Source organism: Lissotriton vulgaris, chromosome 8, assembly GCF_964263255.1.
Source record: "Lissotriton vulgaris chromosome 8, aLisVul1.2, whole genome shotgun sequence".
Taxonomy (NCBI): Eukaryota; Metazoa; Chordata; class Amphibia; order Caudata; family Salamandridae; genus Lissotriton; species Lissotriton vulgaris.
Genome location: NC_141696.1, coordinates 1427438314 through 1427459900, shown reverse-complemented (window position 1 = coordinate 1427459900; position 21587 = coordinate 1427438314). Strand labels below are relative to the sequence as shown.

Here is a 21587-nt window from a genome sequence, read left to right as displayed (position 1 = left end):
GATAATAGGCCAAACAAAAAAATACAGTAAGGAGAGAAAGATGAAAAGGCAGAAAAATACTGATCACAAATAGCAAACCCCGGGGAACCATCCCCACACTCCCCACTCTCCCCTCCACATCCTGTATGCACTTGTGGTGTTTTAAATGGCCAGGTAATAGACAGAAAAACGTCCAAGCTTTGAGGCCTTGGCAGCCCCCGCTCAGGACATTTGCACATGTTTGACAGCCCTGAGGTTGTTACCAATGAATCTTGTATGAACTATGCCAATGTAACTTTACATTTATGTTTTAACATGATAGTGGTTCATTTTTGCAGCACCTTGATAATCTAAATGTAGTTGATCATGTCCACAGTGACAGTCCTGAAACACAAAACACCAAACACCGAAGAGTTCCTGAGCAATGTAAAATAAACAAACACGCTTGACATAAACTTATAAAGGCCAGAAATATTTATTCAACGTGTTCGTAATTGAATATCTCACTGATGATGGACTACTTTCATAGGTCACTGATGGTGACATTGATAATGTGACACATGAGGTACACAGTTACATAATCAATGATGTAATTTGTGATTCAAATATATAACTTTTCGTTGAATGCAAATATGCAGTGTGTTTGAGAGTTACATTTTCATAGATTTTAAGCAATGCGTTTTACTAATTCTGCGAGCTTTGAATCTTCCATGCCCTCACTCCAGCCTTCGCAGAAATTAAGTATACAAAGAACTTACTTGTTTGACATACAATGCTCCCTACCTCACTTTTGCTGTTTCTAACTGCAGTAAGCTAGCATGTGTTACTATTATCAAACTTAATGATATGCAGGGTCATGTTTAAAAGCCACTTTAAGCCGCTTTTGCTCCAAGCAAAACAATTTAAACATGAAGGGCCTCATTTACAATTTTTTGGCACTCGGCAGCGTCTCAAGCCTTCCTTCTGTGCTGCCCTTCATCAAAAGAAAAGGGCAGGTATGCGCCATATCTATGAGATACAGCACATTCTTGTACTTTCTCCCTGCACTGGCACACAAAGGGCTGCTTGGGCCAATTCAGGCACTCTTTCACCATGGTGCAGGAGTGTCTCGGTTGTAGAGCTAATTTGTTTTGTGCAAAAAGGGACACCTTCCTCCTCAAAAACAATTAATGTAGGTGATTTTCTCTTTCTATGTGTGCTGCTGAATGATTCGTAAATCTCGAGTAATGCAATGCCATGCAAATCACTTTGTTGTATTGCTTTGCACCAGGGAGGCATCTCCACAGGTGTTGCGCGGATGTTCCCATGCAACATCCATGCATTTTGAAAAATTCCCAGATTTACCAGAAGTAGTAGACCTGAAAATGCACTAAAAACCTTTGCCACCCCAAGTGAGGCGCAACTAGGAAAAATATGTTTATTGCTCCTAGTTTCTTTCCTCTTAAAATGTGTGCTGCAAAAATCTTTCAATGTGTGCTGCATTTTGCAGCAAACATAGAAAGAGGAAAACCCCTCGGCATATTGTTTTTATGCAGGAAGCTGTCCCTTCCTGCACAAAAGCAACCCTACTTACAAGTAGGCGCACATGCAGCACGGCTCAAGTGTGCCTGCATTGGCGCTAGGCAGCCAGGGCACCAGTATTGGGGAAAAGGCAGGAATGTGCAGTATTGACTCAAATACAGCGCATTCCACCTCTTTACCTATTATGCAGTACAGCAAGGGGGCTTGCTGCGAAGCACTGCATGACTCGGCCATAAATATGGCCCTCGGTTGTTGGGCTTTGAAGTCATATGTTTTAGTTCACAGCAGGTGTCAGTAGCAAGTGTGTATCATCCTACAGTCTTGGAAAGAATACGAATCCACTGACAATTGTTACCTGACAAGTTGGTATTTTGTTGCGTTGATATGAAATAGTAACATGCTTAATACAATACGAAGCTGTTAAAAAGAAGCTATCTCCAGAATTTGATTTAAGAAATTAATCTACAATACAGAAACTCAGAACTGCCATTTTGGCTGCTGAAGACTAAAAACTAGCTATAAAATATGCATTATGGACAAATTGCAAGTGAGAAATAATATGTTAAATTTAAATTGCCTAATTGATCCAAACACGCTTCAGCTGAACAAGTTGACAACGATATTTCATTCAATCGCTGAATCGTCATGACGAGGCAGCTGGGTAATAAAAGTTCATATCTAAAAAAAAGGTACAAAATAATATTTAGCAGTCATCTAAATTTTCACCTACCCAGTAAATCAAATTATGAACGCATGGTGCATATTTATGTAGTTTCTGTGAGTTATCAACATGCTTGGCAGAGGACCAAAGAAAAGAACATGGAATATGAATGATACTTTAATTTGTCAGAAAGACGTGTGGGCAATATATACAGATTCAATATGGCATTGCTGTCATCCTTCCGGGACTGGGATCACGCGTGGAAGGAAAAAGGGAAATGATGCATGCTAATATATATATATATATATATATATATATATATATATATATATATATATATATATATATATATATATATATACACATATATATATATATATATATATATATATATATATATATATATATATATACATATATATACATATATATATATATATATATATATATATATATATATATATATATATATATATATATATATATATATATATATATATATATATATATATATATATATATATATATGTAAAATTAAATGTACAGGTTTAACAACTGGCACATCAAAGCAGTCTTCAATTTTATGCTACTGGGATCACGTACTAACATAGCACACTCTGAAATGGTTCAGAGGCATTTTGCTAGCATACATTTAAGTGATTAATCATAACGGAAGACCAAATATAGATAGATTGCTTTTCAATGCCCCTTTCCAATGAATTGTCTTCATAGCTGACTAAAAAGTCATAAAAGTTTACTGAGGAAAGAAGCTTGATAAGGATAAAAATGCAAATAGAGTTTGCATCTAAGTATGATTTATTGGCATTGATATTTAGACCCTCTATGAGTCGAAGATCTAAAGTTCTGGCAGAATCCAATCTAAGGACTGAGAATACTTCATAGATTAAAAAATGACTATCTGCTAGAGTCATCCACTCTCATAGAAGGGTTTCTAGCTGCCAACAAAATATCCATTACCTATAAAGGAAGTTCATATGATGAGAGAGCTGCAATTTCCAGGAAACAAGACTTAGCAACTGAAGGTCTGAGTACAGCAATTAGCCTCTGGGACAATAGAATCTCTATTGCTGGAAGGAGGTGAGGGGTTTCAGAACTGGTTTGTAGCAGGTCAGAGCACCACTGTCTCCTGAACCAAGCCAGGGCTATCAGAATGAAATTAGTAATGTGGACCCAGAACTTCTGAAGAGCTCCCTGAACAAATGATGATGTTAGCAGAAAACATAAAGTAGTTTGTAAATCCACAGAGGATGTAGTGAGCACAGGATGTAGTACATTCCATTCTGTCTCCTAATGGACGGGTCAGTTCTTGGCTTACCCAAATGAGAACTCGATAACCCATTACTTCATCGCCTAAGTCTCAGTCATGTCCATTAGACAGTGGCCAGGTAGTCCTCATCCACACATGCCTTCGCAGATCCAGAAAAAAGTCCAATAACCTTGCTATAGAACCAACCACATTCAGATTAGTCTTCATGCCCTGCTCTGACAGAGCCATTACATCCTGCATTAACTCCTTGAATCTTTTCTTGTATGGTTTACGAAGATTCATGGTAATAAAGACTATGATTTCCCCCTAATGTGTGAGTATATCTGGCTAACAAACATATCATGCTTAAAATCTTCAAGGCAAGTCTAGCCGCAGCAATTATTCAGTCATCTTAAACACTGGAACTGTAAGAGTCAGTGCTTAGATTGCCTTTGTTAATGGCTACACTGTTGGGCTACACGTTTTTGATGAAGAGAAAAAGCTGGAAATAATGTCACCCACAACCATGACAGCTCTGAAAAAGTAATTGAGTCCTTGGGTCGAAATGGGGCTTTGTTTGGGTCAGTCCCTGGACCTTTTAAGCCCCCCCCCCCCGCATTTGGCCTGAGCCTTGTTAATATCTGTGAGATATAGGGGTGTCAGGGCAAAACACCAGATTCTACAGGTGGCAGCCTCATCATTTTGCATTATGCCGCTAGGTGTAGCAGAGAATTCAGTGGCAAATATTGCTAACATATAACTCTGGAAATCAGGTTGCTGAGCTGAGAGCCAGGTAGAGAAAAACTCATTTGCGGAATCAGTTTTGAAGACAACAATGAGTGTTCCTTCTTTCTCCTGAGCTTTATGTGAAAGGAAGAGTGATTTATGTGATCTCCATAAAAAAATGCATGCAATCTCTTAGGTACGTCAGGTTAGACATTGATTTAGGGCATGATTCATAAGGACTAGAACCTGATAATCCTGAGTAATACATCCTGAACAAAGTAGAATACCTTGACAAACATGAAGAACATGCTAAAACTGTCAGCTTTAAATCCTGTGTCAATGAGGGTGCAAACAGGCAGGAACTGATGTCCCTGGCTCTTGAGCCTAATATTATAATGGGGCTCATGTTCAATATGGTGCCCGTAGAATGCTATAGACAGTATCATTTGGCTTTGGTGACCACTTTTTGAAAGCATTTTGAAGATCCATTCAGACACCTTAGGAGAAAGCTCATATCATGCATGTAAGAAGTTGGCAAAATCTAGATCTATAATTTGTAGGGATCCACAATTTCCTTAGGAAAGGCAAGTTAGGTTGATACTCTTGGGTACCATCACAATATCTGCATTTGTTAATGTGTTGTAGCAAAATTCTAAGAAGCAGTGGTCATATGACCTGAGTAAGGGTATTGACATTAAGTAATTACCTTGAGCCTTGGAGTGGTAGCACCAGATCACTCCGGGGATGCTTGGGTCGAACCAGCAGCCTTTGGAGAGGCAGTCCTTTTCTGGGATACCCAGATAGCCACATTCTATCCGCTCTTTAGGTTCAAGGCCAAATTGTTGTTCATCTATTTAGTGCAGAGAAAACATAGCATGTGTCATGATCATTAGGAGAATGGTTATGGGGCTAAATGATTCACCAAATTCTAACATTCCACCATAAACATAGATACTGAACTTATCTTCTATAACAATTTTTCTCATGGATGATTCAGATCCAGGACATTGCTTACATGAACCTAATGTCTGCATCCAGACTGGACCAGACACATATTTTCAATGGCTGTGCTGGCTCCAGTTGTAGCTAAATGACATGGAATGCAGCATCACAAACAAAGTGAGTTTAACGCCATTATACTAGAATGCACGGACACAAGTGACATCAGCTCCATCCAATTGTCATGCTCCTATCGAAGCTGAGATGGTAACGATGGAAATGTAGCCCAAAAAGGCGGTAGTGCGAGCGCAGGTAGTGGTAGACAGAGATGAAACATCTATCAGAAAGAACATTCTTGAAGATAAATAACTAATTCTCCTAAGGAACATCCACACATGAGAGTTGAGGATATAAATACTGCAGTAACATGTAAAGAATTGGAGAACTGTCCTTCAAAGTTCCCTTCTCTCTCTAAGTCAAATCAAACCAATATTGTTTGGTTATAGATTACTCAAGGGAAAAAGTAGCTGCCTTGCATATCTTCTGTAATATCATAGCTCTTGACAAACTTGGTGCATCTTCAGAGTGTACTAACATAGCACACTCTGAAACATTTCAGAGGCATTTTTCTAGCATGCTTTTAAGTGATTAGCCATAAGTGAAAACCAATTGTAGATAGATTGCTTTTTAATGCCCCTTCTCAATGAATTGTCTTCATAGCTAATTAAAAAGTCATAAAAGTTTGATAAGGAAAAAATCTTGATCAGGATAAAGAATGCAGATAGAGTTTGCATCTAAGTATGATTTAATGGCATTGATATTTAGACCCTCTATTGCTAAAGAACCATAAGTCGTAGATCTAAAGGTCTGACATCTAAGGACTGAGAATAATACATAGATTAAAAAATGGTTATCTGCTAGAGTCATCCACTCTCATAGAAGGGTATCTAGCTGCCAACAAAATATCCATTACCTATAAAGGAAGTTTATATGATGAGAGAGCTGCAATTTCCAGGAAATAAGCCTTGGCAACTGAAGGTCTGAGTAGAGCAATTCGTCTCTGGGACAAAATAATCTCTATTGCTGGAAGGAGGTGAGGGGTTTCAGAACTGGTTTGTAGCAGGTCAGGGCACCACAGTCTCCTGACCCAAGCCAGGGATATCAGAATGGAATTAGTAATGTGGACCCAGAACTTCTGAAGAGCTCCCTGAGCAAATGATGATGTTAGCAGAAAACATAATGTAGTTTGTACATCCACAGAGGATGTAGTGAGCAGAGTATGTAGTAAATTCCATTCTATCTCCTAATGGACTGGTCAGTCCTTGGCTTACCCAAATGAGAACCCAATAACCCTCTACTTCATAGCCTAAGTCTCAGTCATGTCCATTAGACAGGGGCAGGTAGTCCTCATCCACACATGCCATTGCAGAATCAGAAATGTAAATGTATAGGCATTTATATAGCGCACTACTTACCCGTAGGGTCCCAAGGCGCTTCGACCGCTGCGAAACCCTTCCTGGCTTCCCTGAGAGATGGTCCCTTAATGGGTATCTCCAGGGTGAGACCAGGCATCCCCGGCGGTCTGGTGGGGCCGTTAGTGAAGATGAGGCAAGCTAATGCCCAGAGTTGCCGAGTGTGATCGCTGATCAGAGTGGGCACAGAGGCGAGAGAATTATCGAGTCCGCTGACCCTGGTCCAGAAACCTGCTCGCCGGGAATCGAACCCTGGTCCCGGGCCGTCCTCTGCTCTCGGGTCTGCCGCCTCTAACCAGTGAGCCACACTACTTCACTCAGAAAGAAAGAAGTCTAATAACCTAGCTAAAGAACCAGCCACATTCAGATTAGTCTTCATGCCCTGCTCTGACAGAGCCATTACATCCTGCATTAACTTCTTGAATTTTTCTTGTATGGTTTAGAAAGATTCATGGTAATAAAGACTATGATTTCCCCCTAATCTGTGAGTATATCTGCCTAACAAACATATCATGCTTGAAGTCTTCAAGGCAAGTCCAGCCGCAGCAATTATTCAGTCATCTTAAACACTGTAAGAGTCAGTGCTTAGATTGCCTTTGTTAATGGCTACACTGTTGAGGTAAACGCTTTTGATGTAGAGGAACAGCTCAAAACAATGTCACCCACAACCATGACAGCTCTGAAAAAGTAATTGAGTCCTTGGGTCAAAATGGGGCCTGGTTTGGGTCAGTCCCAGGACCTTTTAAGACCCTCCTCCCAATTTGGCCTGAGTCATGTTAATATATGTGAGACATGGGGGTGTCAGGGTATTGTATTTTTATCTAGGAACCTGAATAAATATTACCATCTTAGGCCCTTACACGGCTATATTCAATAAATATCCCTATAATGGCATAGGAAACAGATCCATATTTCAGTAAATCGCCCGTGCAGCCCAAATCATGGCAAAAGCTACTTCCCTAGATTCCTAGAAAGCACAACAAGTTCTTTCAACACACCAAACCTCCAGCAACCTGGGAAATCCCCGCTTGCTTTGTTATGATTTGTAATAGAACTCCTGCGAGCACTGTAAGAACGGCCAGTTCTTAGTGACATCTTTATTGACGTCTTATGTCCAAACTCGGCACCTTTCAGGTATAAATATACCAACGTTGCCTTAAGTAAACACACGGTGGTGGTTTTGGAGCAGAGCAGCTAATCTACTTGCAGAGAGCCCAGCAGACGCGGAGAGCCCACGGGCGCTGCCCCTCCTCTTTGACGCACTGAGAAAGACGCTCTCTTTTCTCCTGCCGAAAAAATCCAGCTCCGGCGTTTCCAGCCTACCCTTGCGGGTGACTGGGATATCGAATCCTGAGAGAGAGATACCAGAACACATACATTCTATTCCCAAGGTACAGTGCTGACTAAACCCTTAGAGAGAATTCTTGAATCAGATTCTTGGCAAAACCTACTTAACTCAAACTGCTACTTACTTACTCCTTCCCACGTATTAGGCTTAGGTCAGGTACACCGGGGTAGGCGTATTTCAGAAGCACCAGTTGAGCATGTTAGCCTATGAATATATGTATATATATTTTATTCATTTTAAAGTATCTTATGGCTAAGAAACCATATCAATGCTTTTACAGTATTATTTCATAATACTCCTTTTACTGTACGTACTTTACTTTATATTAAGTATTGCAATTGTGGCAATTCATTTCTCTTGCATGAGAAGGAAGAATGATCAATAAATAATAACTTTTATTGAAAACACCCGTCTCCCTATTCTCTGCACTCTGGTGAAACTAAGAATGCACATCTGACTGAGTGAAATAGCTGTCTATTGTTTTCACACGACTCTAGAGATTTACTCTTATTCTGAGGGAGCAAAGTTGTCATGTTTATGCGGTTGTCGGAAGCTGAATCCCTTCTTGTCTGAGCCAGGGAAGCTGATCCCTTCCTATTCAGTCAAGAAAGTTTCCAGTGACCTCTGGACTAGCTGGAGCAAACCTAAATAAAGTCTAACATAGTCAGTAGAGACCTAGAAGACCTCAGTCCTACGTCTAAACTGCTGTTTATGTTATTCCAATGCGCAGAGCCTATTGGGAAAATAGGAACTACACTACATGGCGCCCAACGTTTGGTAAGGTGATAAAACTAACGCTAGACGTTAGAGTAACTCAGTCGTGCTTTTTCACGCAGACCCTTTCTCCCGTAAATACTCCAATAGACGTCTGGAGTGGGTGAAAGGATAAAATCCGCCGGAACTTAGTAGGAAGATATTCCTATGTAGAGTTTTTAGTTTAGTCAACGTTGAAGGATACAGTGTTCCAAAATATTGTGCACATAATCTTCCTTGAAAACCTGCTCTGCAAACTTTCATTAAAACAATGTCAAATAACGGCAACAACAATGAAACCGATGAAGCCGCAGTAGATGCGAATCAACAGGGTTTCGATGTTACAGGGTTTAATGAAAATGAACCGGGTGCAATTATCATCCCGGCAAATATAAGAACAACTATAACTTTAAAACTTATAAAAAACGGACTGACATCACAAGGTGGTACAGTCATTTTCGTGATAGAGGCACACGAATATCGGCAGACAGAGGTATTCTATTCATGGATAAACTTTCCAGCAGCAAACGCTACAACACACAAATTCCACTATTATAAAATAGAGGAACCTCCGGAAGAAAACACTCCTTTCGAGGATGTGGAAATTCCACTAAATTACCAAGGGCACCTGCTCTGGTTTAAAGGCGCCCTAAAACATAATGATCCCATTACCAGGCTCGGTCCACTAGGTAGGCCAGGAGCAACGTGGTCACTTCTAGCCAGCTACACACCACATCCAGACATCGAAAAAATGTCAGACAAGGAACTTTTAGCCCAGCTAAAATTACTATTTAAAATTCACAGACAGTTAGTCCAATATGTAATGCGGACTGCAACAGTCCAACCAGCTGTGGAATGTTAACACAGGACATACAATCATGTCTTGGTAAAACACCCGCAAAACGGGAACAAATTCCATTCTGGCTAGCACAAAAAATAACTCAAATAGAGGCAGTATTCCCAATTACTACCCCTATTGAGAAACACAGTATTCTGTCTATCTGCCTTCCAATGGGGGTCGCACCACATGTGGAGGACTGTGACACTTGGGGCACAGTCTTTGCTTCCATTTACCCAAAAACACATGGTGTTCCGTCTCTGGCGGTGATACTAGATGTACTAAGACAGATTCAAAATGAATACGGTCCAGAACCTGCTTTAACTCTTGGTATGAAATTACTGAAAGACTTCGAGCAGGTCTCGGCTATATTATTAGCCAACATAAAAGGAGAAGCAGCATCTGTGGCGATCCGCCAAAAATTTAAAGAAACAGATATAGCAGACCAACCAATTGAACTTGCCAGAATCATAGAAAAATCCTATGAAGAACTAGGTAGAGATAGTTTGGGTGGGAAACCGGTAAAACCCCAACTACTTGAAAATCCTGAAAAGATATTTATTAAAAATAATCTGAACACTCCAAAAAAGAGCTGGGATGGAAATAAGCAATCCACTCCCAAAGAAAAAAGATTCCAGTCCAGGAGAAGGTCTCCTCAGCGGAGGGAAAGAGCTCCGAGCCGAGAACACCAGTCTCCCCAAAGGGAGCCCTCTTAGAAAAGATACAACCTTAGAAATAGGGATAATTTGAAAAAACCTGATAGATATCAAGATATTGATACACGTCCCTCTCGATCTTTTTCGCAGAAATCAGAAAGAAGAGGACGGTCAGAACACAGGGAAGAGCAAGTCCAAAGACAAGGAACCTGCTCAAAGTAAAAAATTACAATTCCCAAGAAAGAAGGTAGCCAGTATTAAAATAATCGAACATGCAGAGGATACTGAGGACACAGCTGAAAAACGGAGAGTGGGCACAGACAATGCTAGACAGCGCAGCAGAAGTCACCATAGCTCGCAAGATCCTGATGAATGATCTGGTGACTGTGGACACAAATGAATACATTCAGGTGGAAACTGCAGATACCAGAACTAGCGAACTTCATAAAATATACGAAATAACATTGCGTATAGAGGGAGATAAGACTAGGAAAGTAAGGGTTCTGTTTTGGGATAACCTCTCAAAAGGCTATGACATCCTGTTAGCTGAGAAAGACTGGCCACCAGAGTTTGTCAGGGAGTGCCCTCATGGCCAAGAAATGATTATGCCTGCCTTCTCAAATCATATTCCAATTCATAGAAAATATATATATATGCTAGAAAATGGGCAGTAGCTCAAGCACCTGCATTATATAAGAATCATGTAGGATGGGATGAGGACTCTCCTCCTCACAAAATCCAGTTAAAATGTCAACCAACTGCTCAAAGGCAGTACCCAATTAAGCAAGAAGCTAAAAAACAGGTCAGGGAGATCTTAGGTCAACTTGAATACCAAGGGGTGATTGAAACATGCACCTCTCAAATGAACAATCCTTTGTTTCCTGTCTCCAAACCAGACGATTCATATTGTCTAGTCTTGGACTACAGACACCTTAACTCATGTTGCAAGACATTTGCGGTACAAAATTTGCACAGTGCTGCACTAATGAATAACATAGTTTGCAAAAAATACAAAACAACATTAGACATCTCTAATGGATTCTTTTGACAAAATATCGCACCGGAAAGCAGGTATTTAACCGCTTTCTCAAAAATGGGGTCACAGAAAAATTTCGGTGGACTTCCACAGGGATTCAAGAATAGCCCAGGATTATTCTCAGCAAGAGTAACAGAGTTACTACAAATGTATGATGATGAGGCATTATCATATGTCGATGACATCTATCTCACAGACGACGACTTGGATACTCACTTGAAAAGAGTGAACACCATAATACTTGGGTTTGCAGCAGAGGGATACAAATTCAACTTTAAAAAGTCACGAATTGCTCATCTAACTGTCCTATTTTTAGGATATGAATTATCAAGTGAAGGCAAAAGCCTAGCAGACAACTTCTTAGAGAAGTGCGCTGTACTCCAAGCACCAAAAACGCTGAAGAACTTACAATCGATACTAGGCTTCCTGAATTTCGGAAGAACTTACATTCTAAATTATGCAGAGAGGGTTAAACCTCTTTACGAATTAATAAAACCTGATTTCAAACCAATAAATTGGACTCAGAAACACACAGAAATTTTGAGATCACTGCAAACAGCCATGTTAGCTAAAACAAAATTAGAAACTCGCGACAATACACACAACCTTGTAATCCGAGTCATCCCAGGAATGTGGATTCACGTAGCTGACCTCTAATGAGGGAGAAACGGTACCAATAGCTAACAAATCACATTTGTACACAAAAGATGAAATAAAATTCAGTTCAACTGAAAAAATTCTAACTGCGGTTCAGACTGCTGTAGCAAAAGAAAGGGCTCTAGCACAAGGTAAACAAATAATAATCGTTACACCAATACCAGCCCTAGAAGCAGTAACAAAAGCAAGCATTCCAAATGCTAAAGCACTACATCCGAGAGGATCCAGTGGGTTAATTTAGACCACTGGTCACTAAAACGCAATCTCTAGGAGATTGTACAGCTCAGCGAGCTGAACCCCACCATTCTGGCTTCCCGCCTCAGTGAAACGGGGGTGAAGGGTCGGGCTCTCAGCCTCCTCACTTCTTTTCTCAACCATCGGGAGCAAAGGGTCAAACTGGGTGACTTCCTTTCCAATGCCATGCCTTTGCAATGTGGGGTTCCACAGGGCTCCGCTTTGAGCCCCACATTGTTCAACATCTACGTGGCCCCACTTGCTAGGCTCGTAAGAACTTTTGGACTGGAAGTGCTCTCGTACGCCGACGACACCCAGATTATGGTCTCCCTGTCCCACTCTGTCGAGACCACGGCCCTAAACTTCCGAAACTGTATGGAAGCTGTGGCTGGTTGGATGGCCTCAAATTTTCTTAAATTGAATGGGGAGAAAACGGAGATCCTGATCTTCGGGGGAAAAAAGGAGATCTGGTCAGATGATTGGTGGCCCCAGACGCTTGGATCTTGTCCCCAGCCTTCCTTTTCAGCTCGTAATCTGGGAGTCATTTTTGACACCTCACTTGCTTTTGATAAGCAAGTAAGTAGAACTGTCTCAATGTGCTGCGGGATCTTAAGGATCCTAAGAAAACTCACTCTTTATCTTTCCCCTGATGCCCGGAAACAGGTGGCAGTTGCCCTTCTATCCTCGCGACTGGACTACTGCAATGCTCTTTACCTAGGCATGAGCACTAAACTACTCCATCGCCTGCAGGTCGTCCAGAACTCGGTAGCAAGATTTGTTGTCAATGCCCCCAGACGCTCCTCCGGGACCAGGATCAGGAGAAACCTTCACTGGCTTCCGGTGTATGCCAGAATAAAATTTAAAATTCTGACCATCACCCATAAGGCTCTTCACGGTGCTGGCACTGAGGGCATCAGGACCCTAGAGTCGACCTACATTCCTGGCAGGGCTCTACGCTCCTCCGGTCAGTATTTGCTGTCTATTCCCCGAGTCGCCAAGGCGAGATGGGGTGGCAAGGCATTCTCCTCACTAGCCCCCAGACTTTGGAACGAGCTCCCTTTGGAACTCAGGGGCCAGGATTCCCTGTTGCTCTTCAGAAAGGGCCTCAAAACCCTGCTCTTCACTGAAGCCTACTCTTAGGTCTCCTCTTTCCTCCATGTCACTTCAGTACCTGGCTTTTGAAAATGGGTTCAAAGATCCAAAAGGTGGCACAATCAAGCATAAAACACTTTGGGAACAAGTAGTTCCTTTACAGAATGAACTACAAAAGACTCACGTGATACACACATTTAGTCATCAACGTGATGGCGTTCACGTTGCGGGGAATTCATTGGCTGATGAAGCCTCGAAGGCAGCTGTGTAAACGGCTTCCGTAGCTGATATCACCCGGTCAAAAACAAAAATAGACAGCGATATACTACAAGCTGTCAGTGTGTCAGTAAAAAATGACAGAAAAACAATCCCTAAAGGCTTTCCAGTAAAGTACTCATATATAACCGATGTTAATAATGTTCCATTTGCTCGAATCCCTGGAGTGGAGGATAGGGTAATTCCAAACATGGAACACAGGTTAGGACTAATTACAGCTGCACACGAAGGGCTCACTTCTGCACATGATGGTGTTTCCGCCACAATATCATTATTGAAACAGAGATATCGGTGGCCACGCATGAGAATACAAACTAAGAAAATTGTTCTAGAACGCAAAATATGGCAAAGGATGAAAGTGTCAACAGTGAAACGACTGGCGCAGACACCCCTTCTAATCTCAGATAAACCATTAGCATGCGTTTACCTGGACCACTGTGGTCCCGTACAAAGAGATGGTAACTATAAATATATCATGGTCGCAGTGGATTCCTGAACGAGATTCATTTGGATGTGGCCCCAGAGCTCGACTGACGCCAGAACTGTTCTAAAAGATTTGCGAGTCTTTATCGGCACATACGCAATTGCCATGCTTCATTCTGACCAGGTTCCTGCTTTTAGCTCTTGAGCTTATAAGGAGGCCATGACCAGCATGGGCATTGAGTTGTGGTACTCTTGTCCCTTCCATCCTGAGGGAAACGGGATTGTGGAAAGAAAAAACGGAGACATAAAGCAATCTATAACGGCAAAGGTACTAGGTTCGGGTGATGGGTGGGTCCAGCATTTAATAAGTGTCCAACGTAATCTTAACAATCTGCCAAGAAATTCTCTAAAAGGTTTCAGCCGGTACGAACTATTGTTCGGAACTAGAATGTATATTCAGGATTTAGATAGTCAGACTTCAGTGGTAGAAGATAAGAAAAAATGCTTTGACATCAAAGATCGTTTGGCTGTTTTACAGGACTTAAATGAAACAAGAAAAGCCCTGAGCAACATAAAGTTAAAACAACAGCCAACAACTACTGAAGGGGGATCTGGTCAGAGAGAAGATAGCGGTGAAGAAGGAATTTGGGCCTTCTTACAGAAAAGCAATACCTGTCTTAGCTGTCAACGGAACAAGATCAGCTGTACTACCGCCCCTTGCTGGTAAAAAGGAGAACCGGGTTGTATCGAACGACCTGGTAAAACCACAATCATGTGGCCAATAATAAGTGGTAGGCCCAGTGGACTCCCAAGAAATAGCAGAATTCCAAAATTTGCTACAATCCAAGAGGTTCAAACTGAGAGACGAATCACATTTGAAAAACCTGCGGTGAATACAAAAGGACTATGCAACAAAGCCATGGAACTTGTGCCTCTTGAAACCCAAATTGAAACAGTTCATCAAGAAACACCAGTCTACAACGATGTAGCCTCAGACTGTGCTAATGAAAGACAAATTGAAAAAGCAATCCCAACAATTGACAGAACTGCATCTGGCTACTTCATCAATTTCAATAACTTTTCTGAAGATCAAAGCGACCCTGAAGTAACGCCAGCAACAAAAAGTTTTCAAGACAAAGCAACAGAACTCTTTCATCAACTCAAAGAAAATTATCTGTATGCACCGTTAATTAAATTTTGGATTGTGTTAGGTGTACTTTTCCTCCTGCTTTGGCTCATCATGGTACTTTGTTTGGGAAAATTCATTGAGGGAAAATACAGTACAATGGACACAGCAAGTCAGAACATCAACTTGGTCCTAAAGCCACACAAGTCATCTCACATCGAGAAAAGAGAACTATCATCGGTCAATGTCACAGCCATTCCAATAACCGGCGGGGTAGTTTGGGACAAAACGGGTTACGAAATCTATGGCCCGGTCGAACTCTTGAAATATCCTCATCAGTTTAAGGTTTCATTAAGTGACTTTGTAAAACCAAGTATATTCTCTGATGATTGGGACTTTGAAAGTATAAATAATATGATGTCAGATCTAGTAATGTCAGTAAAATTTACAGAACATGATTATTTACAGGGTTCATCGAATTATGAACAGATGTATTGCTATAACCACTATGCACACCACTATTTGCACAAATCTGCTCAACCTAGAAATGTTTTTAAATATAATCAATGGGAACATTGTGCAACTCCACCTAAAGGCAGTTCGAAAACATTCTATGAGAAATTCCCATACTTCTCAGAGTTTAACACAAGTGATACTGAAACATTTTATTACAAACTGTTAGATAAAACAGTGACAAAAACCATGCTGGCAAATACTAAATTGATTTATTCAGAAACATTTTATGAAAAAACTATTACATTTGGTTTTGATTTCTGGAAAAACAACATTGAAACAAAAACCATCTGGGGTACAAAAGAATGGCAAGTGTGAGGTCTAGAAGCATTATTTCGAGCCTGCATGATCCCAGAACAAATAATGTTCTTGAATGATACCATTCAACAAACTACATGTCTTGGACCAGCCAAGATCAAAGACTTAAACAAATCGTCTATTCCAAAGCCAATACCTGATAATACAACCACAGATATTGAGATAGACGTATCCCAAATTTTACATCAAAACAGAACACATCCTGATTGGAAAAAGTGGTTAATCTGGCCAACAGACACAAATAACTGTCAAGATAGATTCCTGAACAAAATACACAGGTTCAAAATGACCAGACCAGACCCTAGATACTCCCAGAGACAACATCCAGGGATAGTAACAACATACAGTGTAGGGAAACTATGCCTTGAATGGCTGTAAACATCCACACTGGCAGAAATTAAGCAACACTTGACTTTACTTAAAGACAGTGCTGACTTGCGCAATTTCATAATGGGACCACGCAAACAGCGTCAAAAACGTTTCATAGAGGCCAGTATATACGCTGCGTACAACGAAGCATGGAAAGTGACTCAAATTGAGACAGCAGAGAAAATACGAGAAATTGATCATATTAATTTGGAAAAATCACTTTCTGTTGTGGGCAATGGGTTAATGACTCTGTCCTCCAGAATATATTCACTGGACAGTATTGTATCATCTGCTATAGATATACTAGATCAGGACTTGGTAATGTTACAACATGGTCAGTCCCAATTACGTTCTATTGTACAGCGAGGCTGGACGTTGCCAAATCTGCGTTCAGGCTATGTGCCTTGGCGTTTAATCAACACAACGTCATTGTTCGCTATCTTTAATCTTACTGATAAACAAATCAGTTTGGCACAAAAAGGAGCAGACTATACGATTCTGAGCATTGAAAAACTTGAGAGATTACCGTTGACAATGTCAGAAAGACCTGTCATTGAATGGATAATACAAGGAATAATCACAATTTCGATAACAACTTTCCAATTTAAAAAATGCCAAGAGTATATACCGAAAAACACAGTTGATGGACAGAATGCAGAATAATGTCTTACATTCACCCCAGTACAAAGATCTGAGCCTAAATCCATCGTTTTTTTGCACTCCACACCACCCTAGGTCAGACAAAGGCTATATGCAAATCAGCTTTGACCCTGTGCCTCATGGGAACAGTCCAGCCCGAACTACCAAGCCATGTCTTTCCTAGACCGGAATCAAGCATCCAAGGACCGGTTTCTGGCTATCAGCCTTCTTCAGCCTGGATAGCTTGACTCCAGTGATGTGGAGAGCCTGGGACTCACGTCTGAGCATCCCCGGCCCACTCGGGGTGAAAATTGCAAAAAACACAGTTGATGGACAGAATGCAGAACAAAACAATGTCTTACATTCACCCCAGTACAAAGATCTGGGCCTAAATCCATCGTTTTTTTGCACTCCACACCACCCTAGGTCAGACAATGGCTATATGCAAATCAGCCTTGACCCTGTGCCTCATGGGAACAGTCCAGCCCGAATTACCAAGCCATGTCTTTCCTAGACCGGAATCAAGCATCCAAGGACCGGTTTCTGGCTATCAGCCTTCTTCAGCCTGGATAGCTTGACTCCAGTGATGTGGAGAGCCTGGGAGTCACGTCTGAGCATCCCTAGCCCACTCGGGGTGAACATTGCAAAAAACACAGTTGATGGACAGAATGCAGAACAATGTCTTACATTCACCCCAGTACAAAGATCTGGGCCTAAATCCATCGTTTTTTTGCACTCCTCACCACCCTAGATCAGAAAATGGCTATATGCAAATCAGCCTTGACCCTGTGCCTCATGGGAACAGTCCAGCCCGAACTACCAAGCCATGTCTTTCCTAGACCGGAATCAAGCATCCAAGGACCGGTTTCTGGCTGTCAGCATTCTTCAGCCTGGATAGCTTGACTCCAGTGATGTGTAGAGCCTGGGACTCACGTCTGAGCATCCCCAGCCCACTCAGGGTGAAAATTGCAAAAAATACAGTTGATGGACAGAATGCAGAACAATGTCTTACATTCACCCCAGTACAAAGATCTGGGCCTAAATCCATTGTTTGTTTGACCTCCACACCACCCTAGGTCAGACAATGGCTATATGCAAATCAGCCTTGACCCTGTGCCTCATGGGAACAGTCCAGCCCGAACTACCAAGCCATGTCTTTCCTAGACCGGAATCAAGCATCCAAGGACCGGTTTCTGGCTATCAGACTTCTTCAGCCTGGATAGCTTGACTCCAGTGATGTACTGGGGTGAATGTATGACAGTGTTCTACATTCTGTCCATCAACTGTGTTTTTTGCTATTTATACCCCGAGTGTGCTGGGTATACTCAGACGTGAGTCCCAGGCTCTCCACACCACTGGGGTCAAGCTATCCAGGCTGAAGAATGATGATAGCCAGAAACCGGTCCTTGGATGCTTGATTCCGGTCTGCGAAAGACATGGCTTGCTAGTTCGGAATGGACTGTTCCTATGAGGCACAGGGTCAGAGCTGATTTGCAGATAGCCAGTGTCTAACCCAGGGTGGTGTGGAGTGCAAAAAAACAATGGATTTAGGCCCAGATACTTGTACTGGGGTGAATGTATGACATTGTTCTATATTCTGTCCATCAACTGTGTGTTTTACAATTTTCACCCCGAGTGTGCTAGGTATACTCAGACGTGAGTCCCAGGCTCTCCACACCACTGGAGTCAAGCTATCCAGGCTGAAGAAGGCTGATAGCCAGAAACCGGTCCTTGGATGCTTGATTCCGGTCTGGGAAAGACATGGCTTGGTAGTTCGGACTGGACTGTTCCCATGAGGCACTGGGTCAGAGCTGATTTGCATTTAGCCAGTGTCTAACCCAGGGTGGTGTGGAGTGCAAAAAAACGATGGATTTAGGCCCAGATCCTTGTACTCGGGTGAATGTATGACATTGTTCTACATTCTGTCCATCAACTGTGTTTTTTGTAATTTTCACCCCGAGTGTGCTGGGTATACTCAGACGTGAGTCCCAGGCTCTCCACACCACTGGGGTCAAGCTATCCAGGCTGAAGAAGGCTGATAGCCAGAAACCGGTCCTTGGATGCTTGATTCCGGTCTGGGAAAGACATGGCTTGGTAGTTCGGACTGGACTGTTCCCATGAGGCACTGGGTCAGAGCTGATTTGCATTTAGCCAGTGTCTAACCCAGGGTGGTGTGGAGTGCAAAAAAACTATGGATTTAGGCCCAGATCCTAGTACTGGGGTGAATGTATGACATTGCTCTACATTCTGTCCATCAACTGTGTTTTTTGCAAAGAGTATATACCAGCAGGCCAGTATGACAGGTTGGGTAAAGGGTACATTAAAGGGTACATTACGTCATCATGGAAATTACCTTATTCACATACATGTTATATTGACAAAAACCTGAATGTATTTCTTAGTGGTAATAATTGTAAACGATCACTAAGCGGTATACTTGGGGCCTGTGAGGGAACTTCAAATAACCTTTCATGCCACCAGCACGGCATACCTGCAGCACAAATAGAGCCATTCTTTAGACAACTTTCTAACGGGAGTTACGTTCTAATAACGGACCACAGCTGTTGTGGCATGGTGCCAGGGAAAGCATATCTCGTAAGCGTTAGTTCCATGGTCACTTGCTGTGTGCAAGCATTGTATCCAAACGTCCCTACTGATACAGAGGCGACGATTTGGCCTCCCTTGAATATCTCTTCTATACGAATAGATGCTTTAAGCAGAATGAAGTCTGTGCTTATACAGACAACAGTGCCTATTACGTCATCAAAAGAAACGTATGATCTTCAAGTTGCAAGGACAACGGCAGAGATACATACACTTTTATCAAGTAATTGCCCCGTGCATTTCTTAGAAATGCTAAGCCAAATCCTAAATATGTCTGATGCCAGTGGTATCGCACATGTATTTAAGACAATTTTTTCGGGACTGTTAACACCCTTTGAAGCAGTCCTGGGCATCTTTCCCAATTTTGTCCATTCGGTCTTTGGCGGCCTACGACTACTTTTGGGACTCGTAGCAGGAATTTTATTTTTGACCCTTCTGCTCCGATATGGCAAGCCAAAAGGCAGACAAGACTACAGCAACAGTGTATCTCCCACTGTGCCTTCTGGAAAATTAGTGCCAACATTAATCATTACCTGGTCATCCCATACCACCCCAACAGACAACTCAGATCTGCCTCCTCCTTCTATGTCACAGTTCCCAGGATCAAGAGAGCCAGATGTGGGGGCCCTTCATTCTCCTATACCACAGCGAGGCTCTGGAATCCCTCCCCCTCCACCTGTGATCAGAGCCCAATCTACTGTCCTTTTGCAAAAAGTTAAAAACCCTGCTGTTCAATAAATCTGACTAGGTCCCTACCGTTTAACTTCACACGTTTTGTCCGCAGTGCTAGGATGCCTCAGGGTAGCTACCGCGCTATACAAATGATCTTTTAATTTCATTCATTTCATTTCATTACTGGCTTTGGACCTCATGCAGAGATCGTTCTGGACTCTACTGCAGAGCCCCTTTCATGCCCCTTCTACTGATGCTAATTTGCTGATGAACTTGCATTTTTGATGCTTTGGAACTGTTTGGTGAGTGATGAGACTAGAACTTTCCGGATTTTTCTCTACTTCCCTTGCCTATACTTATGGACTTTTCCTTAGTGGACTCTAATTTGATCCATTTTGCCATGCTTAGAGAACTCTTACAAAAAACCATCCTCCTGCCTTTATTGGCGGTAGGACACCCTAACCTAAAATGTCCTCTTATGGATTCTTGTGTTCAGCTGTAGATTTATTCTAACTAAATGTGTGATTTTATATTACATGTTGTGAGACTGAAGACATAATTACTTAAAATGTTATTTAATTGCATTGATTGTTGTATCTTTATCTCTACTCCATTGTAAAGGATTGCCCCGAAGTAAGGGTCAGAAACTCAAGTAGTGGTTAAAGCTAATAGACTGTAAATACCCAGATATATGTAATGAATTATTGTTTGTGTGTAAGGAGAGCTGATGTACAGTCATTTGAACATTTGGGTAAACTAAGGTCTCTCTCTTTCTTGTGAATGTATAACAGGTATAAAGCACCCGTCTGAGACAAGCAATGGTCTGACAGAAGATCCTCAACAATCAGAATAAGAGAAGTCTTTTTCGAGGTTTCCGTACACAAGGTTTTAAAGTCAAGGATCTTTCGCTTTCTTTCTTACCTTCCCTCTGTCCCTTCTGGGACACCTGCTGATTTGGGGTTGTAGGCCCACTCATGAGTCGTCCTAGATGAGAGTGAAGGTCCAGCATCATCCCCGCAGACAAGTAAGTGGCCTTAACAGAAAGCCAAGACACATCTGCCTTTTCTGCTTTGTTGATATGGACCCTAGTGATCATTTAAACACACATGATTTTGCCCAAGCCTTAACACAGTAGACCCAGAGTGCAGTGGACCAGGCCCGCACCCTGGCAGACATGCAAACTGAGATCCATTCTTTATGGTAGGAGAATCAGACACTCAGGGCTAAGTTAGGTATTGTTTGTGCACTCCCTTTGGTTAAGTGATTTGGTAGCAATACCAAAAGAGTCACACCCAATAATTCAACTTTTCCATTTTGAGAGCCCAGATCATAAGCCCATGTCTTTCCCTACCCTTGTTGTGGCACAGTCTATGACCGTGACCGTAACAAACCATACCCCTATCACTCTGGCCCCACACTAGCGCTTTTTCGGGACAGTTTCAAATTCTATGCCATCTGGAGCCAATGT

General features: G+C 41.9%; 1 protein-coding gene across 2 annotated transcripts in view; it reads right to left on the bottom strand.

Annotated features, from left to right (window-relative positions):
- Positions 1-430: 430 nt before the first annotated feature.
- The window catches only part of LOC147698868 (uncharacterized), a 75361-nt gene continuing 54204 nt past the window's right edge, over positions 431-21587 (bottom strand). For both annotated transcript variants that reach the window (XM_086935479.1, XM_086935480.1), the window contains 2 exons: positions 4861-5004; positions 431-2178 (listed from right to left, as the gene is read on the bottom strand). In XM_086935479.1, coding sequence (XP_086791605.1) covers positions 2144-2178; positions 4861-5004 — 179 coding nt within the window. In that variant the 3' untranslated portion in view covers positions 431-2143. The remainder of the gene's footprint in view (positions 2179-4860; positions 5005-21587) is intronic.